The 14,379-nt window shown below is 41.3% G+C and overlaps 2 protein-coding genes across 3 annotated transcripts; both read left to right on the top strand.

Annotated features, from left to right (window-relative positions):
• The first annotated feature begins 49 nt into the window (after positions 1-49).
• LOC135346531 (membrane-associated guanylate kinase, WW and PDZ domain-containing protein 1-like) lies at positions 50-9,953 on the top strand. 2 transcript variants are annotated; one of them, XM_064544180.1, is made up of 16 exons: positions 50-203; positions 343-657; positions 2,148-2,264; positions 3,513-3,873; positions 4,059-4,141; positions 4,424-4,481; positions 4,599-5,335; positions 5,652-5,848; positions 6,001-6,153; positions 6,277-6,670; positions 6,800-6,996; positions 7,272-7,420; positions 7,523-7,670; positions 7,733-7,871; positions 7,993-8,124; positions 9,678-9,953. In XM_064544180.1, the coding sequence occupies exons 2-15, from the start codon at positions 345-347 to the stop codon at positions 8,112-8,114; spliced, it is 3,168 nt and encodes a 1,055-aa protein (XP_064400250.1). In that variant the 5' UTR covers positions 50-203; positions 343-344; the 3' UTR covers positions 8,115-8,124; positions 9,678-9,953. The 2 variants fall into 2 exon arrangements, with proteins under 2 accessions (XP_064400250.1, XP_064400249.1); XM_064544179.1 differs by having other exon boundaries at positions 5,628-5,848.
• A 674-nt stretch (positions 9,954-10,627) lies between these two features.
• On the top strand, positions 10,628-14,121 carry LOC135346572 (mitogen-activated protein kinase 14-like). The gene is made up of 11 exons (XM_064544238.1): positions 10,628-10,843; positions 10,959-11,088; positions 11,193-11,251; positions 11,316-11,427; positions 11,487-11,516; positions 11,674-11,836; positions 12,322-12,393; positions 12,674-12,753; positions 13,394-13,582; positions 13,706-13,772; positions 13,902-14,121. Exons 1-11 carry the CDS (start codon positions 10,722-10,724, stop codon positions 14,036-14,038), a joined length of 1,161 nt encoding a protein of 386 aa, XP_064400308.1. The 5' UTR covers positions 10,628-10,721; the 3' UTR covers positions 14,039-14,121.
• The last annotated feature ends 258 nt before the right edge of the window (positions 14,122-14,379 follow it).

The following is a 14,379-nucleotide window of genomic DNA, read 5'->3' as shown; positions in this document are numbered from 1 at the left end:
AGACTTGGGCCTGTCTTGGCGGCTCACACGACCTCACATGCTGCACGTGGGCGGTGATTAGAAATTCACCCACCCTTTTGTTGCTAGGAATGTCCCATTCATGAATCCAATATCATGCATGAGTTTGAAACAAGAAAGCTAGCTGCTGCTTAGCTGGTCGCTGTACGTTGTTGGTTGTTTTGGAAAGAGAAATAATCATAAAGGTGAGCTAGCTACTTTGTTTGGGGCATTCGTGGTGAGGGTTGTTAATAACACTATAATTGTTAGTATTATTAAAGTATCACATGATAATGATTTCAATGGTGCTGCAGTATAGTAGTCAGTAATATAACCTCCTTCCAGTCATGTCTAAATCACACAAGAGGTCTGACTCTCTGAAGCGTAAGCATTGGAGCATAAAGGCTACTGAGAGCTTAATATGTCGGAACACTGAAGGACACTTTTGCCTCAATGTTGAGGGTGGAGCGGAGAGTGGACTCATGCCATTTATTGGAGAGATCAGACAAGACAAGATCCACTACCAGAGTGGAAAACTACACCACACAGACATTATACTAGAAGTGAATGGTAAACGAGTGGCTGGAATGATAAAGAAAGATGTGATCGCTCTTATTAAACGCTCTGCCCAACCAGTCTCACTGCTGACCGTTAAACAAAGTAAGGTCCACTCTCCTTGTGTAGTGTATACCTAGTTTGTAATAGTTATTAGCATTTGTAACGTGTGTTGTGGGTTAGTGGGTGGGTGCCCCTCGATGTGATGGTCTGTAGACATGTTGTTCATTTGAATAGTGATATGTGTGGGGTGTGTCTAATGGTTTACACATGAAGGCTTTCACGGGTGGGAGAGCTATGATGCTGAGCAACCCAGCTATAATGACAATACCTGTTAGCACATGATCACTTGATATGCTTGCTAAGTGATTGAAGTATTTATCATATCCTTTGATACTGTTTGTTTTCTGAACTTTGTTAGGCCTTCATGTAGCACACAAAGATCGTAACGTAGCTTTGGTATTTTGGTTATTGTTAACCCAGCACGTGGGCAGTCACGGGTTGTAGTAGTCGGCTGTTTTTGTTTGTGTGTGTGTGTGTGATTTTTGAGTCTGCTCTGGATGCCATAGCGCTGTGTTTACAGCATGGATAGCCTCCATGCAACAAGTTGTTAGTTTAAATAGTGGTCAATTTTGATGTTAATGCTTTGTTGTCGAATAAAAGCTAAGAAGCTTACTTTGCACGTTTGGCTATACAGCTAGCCACTCGGCTATAGTTTGAGGCACAATTATTACACATGCGCACTACAGCCACAGCCTCCATGCAACAAGTTGTTAGTTTAAATAGTGGTCAATTTTGCTTTGTTGTCCTAAGAAGCTTACTTTGCACGTTTGGCTATACAGCTAGCTAGCTACACTCGGCTATAGTTTGAGGCACAATATTACACATGCGCACTACAGCCATGTGGAGCCCTATCTGTTTTGGGAAGACTCTAGGCCTCTTTGCAGACTCCACTATGAGACTACTCAAGTCCCAGTGCATGTTAGGTTCCCTATTTGTAACACCCCAGGCTTCGTTACTGACTACGCTGTGTTCCCAGTCCCATTGAATATCTGACTATGCACCACCTGTATACTTGTCATAGCATGCCTGTGTTAGTTGCTGCTATGTTTTCAGTATTCATACATTCTGCTTTTATTCAGTTCAGCATCACCATGAGACGCCAACTGTTGAGGGTTAAGCACTTTAGTGCTCTAGTTTTGATTTAGATTCGACTCTGTATGTACATGTTACTACACTACTCCACTTTTGGACTTTACCAGGGAGGTCCACTTTATAGCAAGCCACATTCCTGTGGCTATACATGTACTCCCTGACTGTGACACACCAACCCCAACCCCCACGTGTGACTTAGATGTTATTCAATGGTCCATTAGATTCGACTGTATTTACTGAAATTGTGGTTTTGTGTGTGTTTTTGTTTTGTCTGAGGTTTGCCTATGCGTATGAGTACATGGACATATTTGACACTAAATGCTTTAACTGAAGGTACCCTGGCTGAAAACTACATATTTTCTGTCAACAGACGACATATCGTACACTGATGGTTGTTACGTTTCTACATGCATAATAATGTTTCACCACTTTCCTTGTAGATGCCACAATCACAAAAGATGTTCGACAGTACTTGTCCACAAGGTTCACCAAAAACTCCGTGGACAGTGAGCTGCAACATCAAATAAGGGAGAACCTACATATGAGAGTAGTGCCCTGTGAGTTGAATACTGTTACAACCATGCACACTGTACCATAATTGACTAGGCAGTCCCTATTCTCACTCCTACATTTACATGACCCTCTCTTTAAAAATGCCCTCAAAGAGAGAACAAACTACTTACTATATTGTATTTCAATCGTGCATGTCTCAGCTGTCCAAGTAAATTTATCTTTGAATGCTCAACATAAATGCTCTTTTCACAAACGTACTTTTTCACTAGGTTTGTGTTGCCCAAGTTGCTAAATTAGAGCATCCAATTAACTGTAGGGTGTGTATATTTTTCAAATATGTAACCTGATAGTGATTATTTCATTCCTTGGATGTTGGGCAATAGCTGCTCTTGTCTGACTGTGTAATGGATACTGAGCCATATCGCTCGATTGTGTCAAAGTAAACCAATCTGCCTAGATGTTTGTGGGGGTGTTGTGTTGCTGTGTGCACACTTGGCTATCAATCCTAAATGTGTGCAATGTGCAACGTACATGTAGATTAATTGTATCTCGACACAATATCCTTCACAGTGAGTGCCTTCACAGTGAGCGTCTCCTTTGTGCCTTTAAAAGACACTTGTTTAGACTCAATCAGCTCCAAAAGCCGAGAGTGTAAACATAGTACACCACACCTAGCTAACTTATAGACCACTGGGCCTTCTCATTTTGTTTATGAAGATAGAATACTTCTAGTACGTGGTTATTACCATGGTTGTGTTATTCTTACTACATGTACTGTATAGCGGGTAATTTTCGTGGGCAAGCTAAACTCCACGAAAACGTAGGTGTGGTTTACCGGAACGCAGGCAATGAAGTCCAACGAAATTTTTACTCACTAAAATCATCGTGTTTGAGTTGAACGAATTTTGTACCCCACGAAAATTACCCGCTATACGGTGTCCATTGCATTTGCTTTCCATTCCATTACCATTAGCTAATAAATTATGGCCATATTTGTAGAGTGTACATGGTTGTACAGGAAGTAAAATGTTTGTATCAATATCCTTTACTGACACATGTGCTCTCTGGTGTCTTGATAGTGTTAATGTGAAGGCTATGCAACCCTCAACACGCATGTTTTGGTAGTCAGTGTGTGAAAGCCTGTAGATAGAATTTGTGGGCTTACTTGTAGGCATAATCTTAGCTACATGTACATGTAGCACTGCACAATAGACATTGTATATGTATGTTTTTGTTTCATTAGCAGTATGCTGATGCAGACACTTAAAGACCCTCCCTTCCGCACTCCACAGGTACAACACGCAGGCCACAAGATGGTGAGAGGAATGGTATTGACTATAACTTTATCTCTGTGGAAGCATTCAAACGCATGGAAAAATCTGGTGACCTTCTGGAGAGTGGGTCCTATGAAGGAAACTACTATGGCACTCCCAAACCTCCTGCTGATCCACCTCACACGTCAATGGTCCAGGCTTACTCACGCTCAACAGCTACTACTGGGTACACTAAAGAGGGGGTACTCCCTTCAGATCCCTTGTCTGTTCCCAGGGGGCGCGGTCCAGTTGGTCAATTGCCCGTACCCAAAGCCCTAGGCCCACTCCCGGCCAACTGGGAGATAGCATACACTGAGAATAACGAAAAGTACTTCATCGAGTGAGTTGAACCTGAGCTGTATTTTTATAAAAGTGTCTTTAAAGGTTTATTTGTAACTGGATATTAATTTTGGTTGTAACTTGATATGTTATTCACACCAGCAAATACAATACATGTACACTAGTGTGGGGTTGAACGCACATGGTTAAACACACACACACACACACACACACACTCGCTCACAGTCACAGCACTGGTACCACCCATTGGCTAGACCCTAGACTGGCCCGCTACTTGAAACACAACATGATTGAATGTCAAGAGAATGGTTAGAAAATTAGCTTTGAAGGTTGTAATTTGTGGTAGACATAAATACAGTGATATACATTAATTTTACAGCGAATAAGTATCGATTGTAGTGTGTACATGTAGGTTATAATTATAGTGTGTATGCACCCTGTGTAGTGTTGTGTAGTACATAAAACCATAAATAGAGGACTTAAAAAGTCCCAGATTGCAAGGTATGAAGGCACACCTCTAAATGTACACGTCTGTTAGTTGTTGATGCAATATTATGATATGTGGATATGCTTCCCACCATCTCTTACAGAGCTTCCGTATGGTTGGGAGAAAGTAAACGACCCAGTGTATGGCACCTACTTCATTGAGTAAGTATCTGTTTTGTTGCTGTTATATTGCATATTGCATAGGTGTGTTAAATGAGTACACATCTACATGTACATGGGCTTGCTAAAATTACTTTTCCCTACATTACCACTTTCCAGTCACGTGAACCGTAACACTCAGTATGAGAACCCAGTGGCTGAAGCCAAACGACGCTATGCTGGCTCCCAGCTCCCTCAACGTACCGGTACCCATGGGCATAACATGCGGCCACCACCCATACGAGAACCCCCTCCCTCCATAAAGTCTGCCGCAGCGCTGGAGAAACAGCGAGAAGCTGAAGCTGCTGCGATGTGGCCTGACGCCAACCTTGCTGACCAGGGAGACAACTACCCCTACCCATACCCACAGACCCAGCCCACCGAACAGGATTTGGAGGCAGACCTTCATGGAGAGGTGATCTATGTTAGTCTACAGAAAACAGCTTCTGGGTTCGGATTCACTATTATTGGTGGAGATCGTCCTGGAGAGCTGCTCCAAATTAAAAGTATTGTCCGTGGGAGTGTTGCTGATCGTGATGGTCGACTATTAGTTGGTGATGTATTAGTACGAATCAACGGAATATCAGTGCTCACATACAACCACAGAAAGGTGGTGGACCTCTTCCAGAGCCTGCCTCTCAATTCTGATGTATCCGTCGAAGTGAGGAGGGGCTATCCGTTACAAGAATTCCGTGGAGACGAGCTTCCCTCATACCATGAGTCCAGCCATGGGTACAGCGACTACCCCCCACCTCAGGACAACTACAACCAGCATAACCAACAGCAACAGCACCAGCAACTTGAGCGAGTGGCAGTGCACATCGTGAAGGGACCACTTGGGTTCGGATTCTCTCTGGGTAAATATTTGCCGAGTATACAGTATTTGCATGAATTATTCATAGCTTGCGGCAATAAGCTTGATTTGTATGTATTCATTAGTTATGTCTGGAATTACTAGACCACCCGACCCATGAATAACTGTTGTATTCGTAGATAGCTATATGTACATGTAGGAGTCTGTGTTTTCCAGTGACCTAGTTAAATGATTCTGCTTTGTTACGCTGTTTTGTCATTAAAAGAGCAATTTAGCAGTAACTGTACACTGCAAGGGCGAAAATCTTTTGTTTTAATGGAGTATATACACTTTAGATACCGGACATTATCCTCCCGCAGGTGAGTCTGAAATGGGCCCAATAGTGAAACAAATCATGGACCACCCTCGCTGTGCCCAACTACAAGAGGGAGATGTCCTCATGGAGGTAAACGGGGAGAGAGTGAGGGGCTACGATCACTCTGATCTGGTCACAGTCCTCAAGAGATGTCCCAAGGGAAACCAGGCCACCTTCCTTGTATTCAGACAGCCTCCTGAGGTAAGACCACGGTATTGTATAAATGTAACTGTTCAATAAAATTGTCATGGGTTCAATTCACGGACAGTAGTTATGTTTCTATTTATGTTTCTATCTTTGTTGATCGATACTGAAATTCATGGCCTAATGCGTGTATTATTCATTTGGTGCAGGAGTTGCCAAGTTACCCTGTTCCTGATATGTTCCAGGGTCCGGGTGAACCAATGGGCAATGATGGGCCATTCACCACGATGGAGGTCCGCCTCCTGAGACAAGTCTCAGGTTTTGGATTCAGGATCATAGGAGGGGAAGAGGAGGGATCTCAGGTATACATGTTCATGAGCATATATGAAAAGCACATGCATGTACATGTACACCATGCGATAGTTAGTTTTCTGTCTAGGGCGTAAGTATCGATCATTAAGATGATTTTATGCCCGGTTCTCTAGGCTACTGTGGGAGCTATAGTGGCTGGTGGTGCAGCTGATTTGGATGGAAGATTACAAATTGGCGATGAAATCTCACACATAAATGGCAACTCTGTTGTCAATGCCTCGCATCGTGAAGTCATTGGCCTGATGGGAGATGCAGCTGCTCAAGGGGATGTGGTCCTGGGTATTCGTAGGAAGATGCCAATGTCTGAGTCTGTGCCCCCTCCCGGCTCTTATGGCAGCCCTCAGCATCAGCCATATCAACAAGATGGTCTTGGAGTGAACGATTCAGATGGACCAATGTCAGGGCTACCCAGAGGACCCAGGGAAATAATTGTACAAAGGCCTGATGTACTGACTAGCTTTGGCTTTGTGCTCCAGTCCAACACTTTGCGTGCAGGTTGTATGATCTGTAAGTCTTTGCGTACATTAGAAAACTGTGTGTGATGATTAACAAAAACGGCTAGCTAAGGCACATTAATTTTGTACGGATTTATATGTATATAATTACATATAATTATATATGTATATGTACATGTAGGTCGCCTTGTGCCAGGCAGCCCTGCTGAGAAGTGCAACCAGTTGTACACCTATGACGAACTGTTGTCCGTGAACGAGCAAGATGTCTCCAGGATGGACCATGTGGACATTGTGGCCCTCATTAAAAGCTCTGGTACCTCCATCCATCTCTTTGTGCAACAGCCAGAAGACCTTGACCTTGTCAACAGGCAACAGATGGTATGTGTATATATAGAGCAGGGACTGTCTTATTGTTGCACTGAATAGCTACATGTACATGTATGGTCAAGTACCCTAGTCCTGGACTTTTGGCACTGGGTGGTTTTGTCGCTGAAAGTTGATGCCTCCCTTTCTATGTTTTGAGTTTGAGTACGTTAAAAGCTCCAAATAAGGTTCTCCTCCGAGTTGGTGCAGCAAGCAAGTAGAACTATATACTTTGACTTGTTTGTAAAGTGTACTGCAATGTGATCAATGTATACTATTTGGAACTACAGATAGTGGACAACGATGGCCAAGGTGGCCTGCCCCAGCAGTCTGGTGGTTGGGATGAGCCCCCGGAGGATCACCTGAACTATCAGGACTATCCCCCGGTAGAAGAAGACGGACCACCTCAGATATCTGCTGACCTCAGTGATATTGCTAGGTAGGCAGTATCTGTAGTATTTACGTGACGTAACATTAGGTGTTCACATGTCGGTGATGTGTATATACAAATATTGAAAAACTGCTGTTTTGGGTGTTGCAGTGATGATGAAGAAATCCATCACATTGACATCCGGCGCAGCGGAGGAGGCTTTGGGTTCAGTATTCGTGGTGGAGCAGAGTACAACTCTCCACTGTGTGTGCTGAGGATTGCTGATGGAGGAGCAGCACAGGTTGATAGGAGATTGAGAGTAAGTTACTTGTCAACCCTGTTTAAAACTACAAATAATTATACTTATTGCTACTTATGTAGGTAGGTGATGAACTGCTTGAGATCAACGGCAACAATACAGAGAACATGCTCCACTCTGATGCCATTACCATCATCAAGCACGGAGGAGACGTGGTCAAGCTCATTATCAGAAGGGTGCCTGATGAGCCATTCATTGGAGGTATGTATTACATACCCTGGAGCAAATGATTGTTATATTTGCTTGGGACATTTTCTGGCCATCTTTGAGCCAATGCACTTCATATTTGCTAGCCTACCCTCACCTTTTCCCTCCCATGCAGGCAAGTCTGATGGTACTGTATTCTCTCCAACTGCCGTGCAAGCCAAGGATCGCTATGCTCAGGAATACATGAATTCCCTGGGGAGGAGAGGTCGTATCGGGGGGCATCCACCAAATGCATAGACACTTCTTGGTGAGTTACCTAATGGGTACACAGTTAGAACCTCCTTTAACAACCACCTTCGAGTAACCACCCGCTATAAAACGGCCAAGAAATCTGGTCCGGATTGAAACTATAATAATTATTGTGTACATAGACACTGTAAAGCAAACTCTTAGAAATGGCCACCTCTTTACTTCGTACTTTCTATAGTCCTCAATCAGCTTTAGACAACCTCCCAGAACGAACAGCTACACCCTGAAAACAGCAGACAATTATTGCTGAGATGTGCATTATTTTGCACAACCGCGAAAAATCCCTGCAACCTTTTCAACGCTTGTATGACCTATACAGAAGCAGTTCCAAGGTTCACTTGTAACAGGAATTGACTCATAATGCATACCTGTGGATGGCAATCGAAAACTCTCAACTAAGACCTGTCTATAGCAGCCGAAAGGCTGTTCCCCCCAATCAATGGTTTCCGTTTTCTACTTGCTGCAATACTAATGCGTGTACTGTAGTGTTTTAGACTACATTACATCATCTGTAATAGGCTAAAAACATTAGATTACATGGAAGCATAATCTACAAGAAGGTACTTATTCTACAGGAAGTGGACGCATATTCTACAGGAAATGGGCGCATATTGTACAGGAAATGGACGCATATTCTACAGGAAGTGACAAATAATTTGCAGGAAGTTCTCAAAAGTTGAGAAAGTGACAAGAAGATGACAAAAACATTATACACAGAAAGCAATAGTTTGTTCAGTCAATATCCATTCTTTCCATGTCCACTGTTGCTTTGTATTGTTTTTTCCAGTTGGGCATGGGCAGGGGGGCCAGGAAGCATCAAAAACACTTCAGCAATCGTTTGACACTTTCTATTGAATTTTTTAAGGTTCCATCCGGTCCAGTCTGCTCTATACCCCCTCCACTCCACCACAGAGCTTCATTCTTCTTCTTGTAGTGTTGCAGTCAGCTCTAGGTTCTTTTCACTTGTCTGTTCTTTCCAGTATCTTCAACAAGCGTTTTACAAGCTCTACTAAGTTTTACTCATTGTTTTGAAGCCGTCTTCTTGTCTTTTTCTGTCAACTGGTGTCTCTATAACCACTCCTCACACATGCGCAATGAAGTCCAAGTTAGATAGACCACACCCACTCGTAGACTATGCATCTTAGTAACCACCTTGGTTACGGTTAGATTCCCTCGGCTTTGCCTCGGGCTACATAGACGCATATTCTACTCATAGGTGTAGTCTATCCTTATTTTCACAGGTAGAATTGTTTGCGTTTTTACAGTTTTGTACATTTTGCTGGTATAATTTTTGCGAAATGTCGATCTGATACATTAAACAAGAGGGCGGCCAAATTTTTTGCGATTTTACTCTCATTCGCAGAAATTAATACACGCGAAAATATATCACCTTAAGGTAATACGATTGAAATCGTGGTGATCAACCGCATAAATATGTATCGCAGAACATTTTCAGAGCCATAAAAAGTTTAAATTGTGCTTGCAGCCCTGTGGCATGCTAGCTTCGCTTCCCCGAGTATGTCACAACATTGATCATTTTTCTTCCTGCAGATAACGTACTCAGCGATATTCTAGAAGAGAAAAAAAAGACCTTTCAAACTCATTTACTTAACTTATAGATAGACTTGACCTGCTAAAGGCACTCATATATACACATGCTGTTTATTGTTAATGATTTTTATGCCAACCTGAAATTTTTTGTAGTTGAATTTTCTGTTTATAGTGTAAAAATGATTTTTTTTTGTTTCATTCACGTACATGCAATGTAAATGGTATATAATTATGTGTAAAATTATAATCAGAGCAGTGATATAATTATTTTGTATATGATTGTCAGACGCTGCTAGCTTCTCCTTAGTTATTCGACTCGTTGGTTCTCGCGTTCGATCTTGTCCTTTAATTTTGCTTATTGGAGCAGATAATGTTTGGTTAGTTGGGCTGACCACAGTCAGTCCGGAGTACTTCAATTGCATTCTCAGCATCTATCTATGTCTATCAGATCAGTATCAGCTCCGTATGTCTATATACTGTACTATACTACAGTCCAACTACAAATTAAATTTGCTAGAAATAACTATTCAAGACACTTCTACTTCATTAGAATTGCAAAAGTATGGAATAAATTGCCGTCGAATTTAATAAATCTAGATTCATCTCTAGGAACAATCAAGAAAAAGACTTCGGACTTTTTAGTGTCAGATTTTCTAGAAAACTTTGACACAAATAACTTATGTTCATTTCATATGGTTTGCCCATGCTCTAAATGTCATATAGGATCCTCTGTTAACTATACTTATCACTCTATAGATTATATAATATACATCAGCTGCTCCAATGTTGGAGTAAGTCTGTCAGCTATTTCCTCTCACCCAATAATTTTCACTTAATTTCTTTTGTGCATAGCTGTAAAGTTCACATAATAATAATAATAATAATACAACGTATGTACAAGACAATGTAAAATAATAATGTGTGGGGTTAGGCTCCACCCAACTTGTATACTTGGGGTCTGGGTGTGGCAAAAAGGTATTATTATGCGAATAGTGTAGTAAAACAGTTGTAACAATTGTGTAGCTCAATTAATACCTTGTTGCTATGTCACATACCTGCTGTAAGCCTGGTTTCTACTCAGTAGAATTAGCCAAAACTGTATGGACAGTTCCAGAGCGATACCAGGATCTTAGACCTCTTGGAATAGGGGCATTTGGCTCTGTTTGGTGAGTTAGCTGCATCATCCCATTATATAAAGTTGTCGTGCAACAAGCCACGCGCCAGTGTATAAAATTATGTCTATATTATGGGTATGAAAGTTTAATACATTTTTTTTACTAGTTCTGCTCTTGATACCACCTACAACATACGTGTGGCTATCAAGCAGTTGTCGAGGCCATTCCAGACTCAGATACATGCTAAGAGATGCTACAGAGAATTACGACTACTAAAGCACATGTGCCATGAAAACGTAAGAATTTTGTGATCTATCCTTATTGTCTATCATGCAGAAGGTGTGTAGTTTTCAAATTACGATCGTAGCATTTACTAAGGCGGTAATTTTCTACCATGTAGGTCATCAAGTTGTTGGATGTTTTTACTTCTGCTGTAGACTTTGAATCTTTCTATGATGTGTGAGTTGCAGGCATTGTACATAATTATGTGTTCATAATTATAATGAAACTTAACCCTATTCAGCTATTTTGTGACAGAATTAATGGGATCAGATTTACATAAGATTGTGAAGACTCAAGCACTCAGTGATGCCCATGTACAGTTTTTCATATATCAGATCCTCAGAGGGGTTAAGGTATAGCTTTGCACTTTACATAACCATTTTTATAATCTCTCCGCTTATGTGTTTTGTAGTACATCCACTCAGCTGGGATTATCCACAGGGTGAGTGTAACTTTAAACAATGACCCATGTAAATTTGGTCATACTTACCGGTTGTGTTATAGCTAGGAGTGTATAGTACAAAATATACTATACTGTACATGGATATAATATGAGACTAACGGGTGTAACTACACTTCAATCGTATGCTGCTCCTCAGGATTTGAAGCCAAGCAATGTGGGTGTGAGTGAGGACTGTGAAATAAAGATCCTGGATTTTGGGTTGGGGAGGAAGACAGACAATGAGATGACTGGCTACGTGATGACCAGGTACTGGAGGGCTCCAGAGGTCATGCTAAGCTGGATGCATTATGGACAACAAGGTACGATTAACTCATAACTGATTCTTAACATTAGGGCGAGCATGCAGATTCATGTATGTGTAGTGTAAGGTTACTGTTAGTCTATTGGCGACTGTTTAGGTTAGAAGTTGTTGAGATAGAGATAGATCTACATGTAGTACTAGTGCTTCGTTTCCTGCTGGCTGGTGGCCAATAGCCGTCAATTACTATCCATTTGCTCACATCTCCTAGCAGTACGTCTAGCCTTCCCTCTTTATTTACTCAACCGTAATCGGAGCTCGATCCTAGCTTTTGGTCTGGTGTTTCTGCTGCCCGGGTACAACTAACAGGTTTTCGCCTATAGCTAGCTTCGCTGTCCATACTTAAAAAGTATTGCTGAAATTCTACGACTTGTGGGCATCTTGGGTAGGGCTTTTGTATATACAAATTAATGGTGTTTAATGTATACAACAAAATTAACAAAACCAGTACGTGGTTTCGTATTCACACACTTTGTCATTCTCCAGCGGATATTTGGTCTGTGGGGTGTGTAATGGCCGAACTATTGACTGGACAGACTCTCTTTCCTGGCAGTGACTGTATCCTTTAGTACATAATGCTATCCACATTATATACTGATGTGTGTGTTACTAGAAAGTTTTTAATTACCTTATAGCGGGTAATTTTCGTTGGTGCAAAGTTTTGTATGAACTACCCACCCAATTAAAACTAATAATTATTATACAGATTAGAATAGCCTTATTGCTCAGAATAATTTCATAGTTTTAATTTTCGGATTAATGCGAAAAATTTCCACCAAACAAAAATAACCCGCTATACAGTATTGACGGTATTGATATCTCCTTAACATGTACAAAGATAGAGATCACTTGATGAAAATTCTGCAAATCTGTGGAAGCCCTGACGAAGAACTAATGCAGAAAATTGAAGGAGAATCTGTAAGTGCCCATCTTATCAACCTCATGCACTCTACAAAAGTGTATGGACTCTCCTCGTTCCCAGGCCATTTTTTCTAGCGGATGAGTGTCGAACTATCGACACCTCTACACAAAAACTGTGCACAAAGTAATGTGCTGTCAATTGCACATGAGCAACGTGCAATTGATGACGTTTGCGGAACATTGCGCAACGCACAGAATTTGTTAACAGTGAGTAAACAGTGCAAGTGAAGAGGATCAACCCGACTATTGTCTCTATTTAGATGATTTTTGTGAAGAGATCGTCTCCTATCAGTGTGCAGTGAGCAGCTCTGAACGTTGAACGCAAACGACTAAGCTATAGAATCAGATGTCATTGTTCAATTACCACACCCCTAAAAACATCACTGTTAACATTTACTAGAAAATTACTAGTAAGTTTACAATACTTTATCACGTGCGAGTTTGTGCAGAAGTATTGGTAGTTCGACACTCATAAACTCATAATTATACTCTTGGTACGGTACATAAAAACAGGATTCCAGGCCTTTGTGTGTATTGTGGAATTGTGCTTTTTTTGCGGCCTGGAATTGAGACTAGAGTTCTGCAGTACACACGTACATGTACCATGAACTCATGTGTGTCTCCATGGACCATGCAGGCCCGTACCTACATAAAGTCATTGACAACTTTTCCTAAGAAGGATTTTCATAAGTTCTTTGTTGGTGCTAACAGCGTGGCCATTGACCTGCTAGAAAAACTGCTCACCATGGACCCTGACCGTAGACCCACTGCTGAGCAGGCATTGGGGCACCCTTACTTCAGCAAGTACCATATCGTAGAGGATGAGGTGATTTCATATTACTATATCGGCACCACATGCAGTTAGCTTAACACCCTGAAATGATCATGTTGTCAATTGCAGTACTTTTCGTATTATACATTGTTTACGGTAGTGTCGTTTCCTGTGTAGCCTACTTGTCACTGGAAATATGATGCTTCGTTTGAAGAGCTGGGGCATGATGTTGAGGAATGGAGAGGTATTGTTTTAGGAAACCTTTAGTTAATTATGGCATTGTGTAAATAGTACACTGTAGAGCAGGCATCTACCATAATAATTATAATAACTGAGGAGCTAACATCTAAATGTGCCTGTTTCATTCACACAGTATTGGTGTATGATGAGATTGCAAAGTTTGTTCCTCCCACGTTACCGCAACCTACCACACATCCAACCCTGGCAAAACACAACACAACAGAACTAGTCAACTATGAACCCATGAGTAGTACAGACTCGAACAGTTGACACTTGTATAAAAATGCATTGTACATGTATAATTATATATCTGTGCTAAGATTACAAAACTATAATTATTTTCCAAAAAAGTGTTACAGCTACATGTAGTGGAACCTGCATGCATGTCGTTGTTTGTTACATGTATTAAATATCATTCTGTGTTTTTGTCTCCAAAGTTACTTACGTGGCATATATACGTGACGTGGCAAAACAGTATAATTATAATAAGTCGATCTTTCATGTATTGTGTAAGTGTCATCTTGGACAATTTGAGTTGAGTTTGGCCTTGGTGGAAAGTTATGGCTTCATTCAGTGTTAACAAGTAGCAACCGTTCTTCTACGTGTACATA

Source organism: Halichondria panicea, chromosome 13 (genome assembly GCF_963675165.1).
Source record: "Halichondria panicea chromosome 13, odHalPani1.1, whole genome shotgun sequence".
NCBI classification, from domain to species: Eukaryota; Metazoa; Porifera; class Demospongiae; order Suberitida; family Halichondriidae; genus Halichondria; species Halichondria panicea.
This window is presented reverse-complemented; position numbering and strand designations above follow the sequence as displayed.

Coding starts and splice junctions, on each gene's coding strand:
- LOC135346531 (XM_064544179.1), top strand. CDS start 345: ATGTCTAAATCACACAAGAGGTCTGACTCTCTGAAGCGTAAGCATTGG. Junction 7,671..7,732: donor AGGTTGATAGGAGATTGAGA/GTAAGTTACTTG, acceptor CTACTTATGTAG/GTAGGTGATGAACTGCTTGA. Junction 7,872..7,992: donor TGATGAGCCATTCATTGGAG/GTATGTATTACA, acceptor CCTCCCATGCAG/GCAAGTCTGATGGTACTGTA.
- LOC135346572 (XM_064544238.1), top strand. CDS start 10,722: ATGTCACATACCTGCTGTAAGCCTGGTTTCTACTCAGTAGAATTAGCC. Junction 11,089..11,192: donor AGCACATGTGCCATGAAAAC/GTAAGAATTTTG, acceptor TCTACCATGTAG/GTCATCAAGTTGTTGGATGT. Junction 11,252..11,315: donor TTTGAATCTTTCTATGATGT/GTGAGTTGCAGG, acceptor AACCCTATTCAG/CTATTTTGTGACAGAATTAA.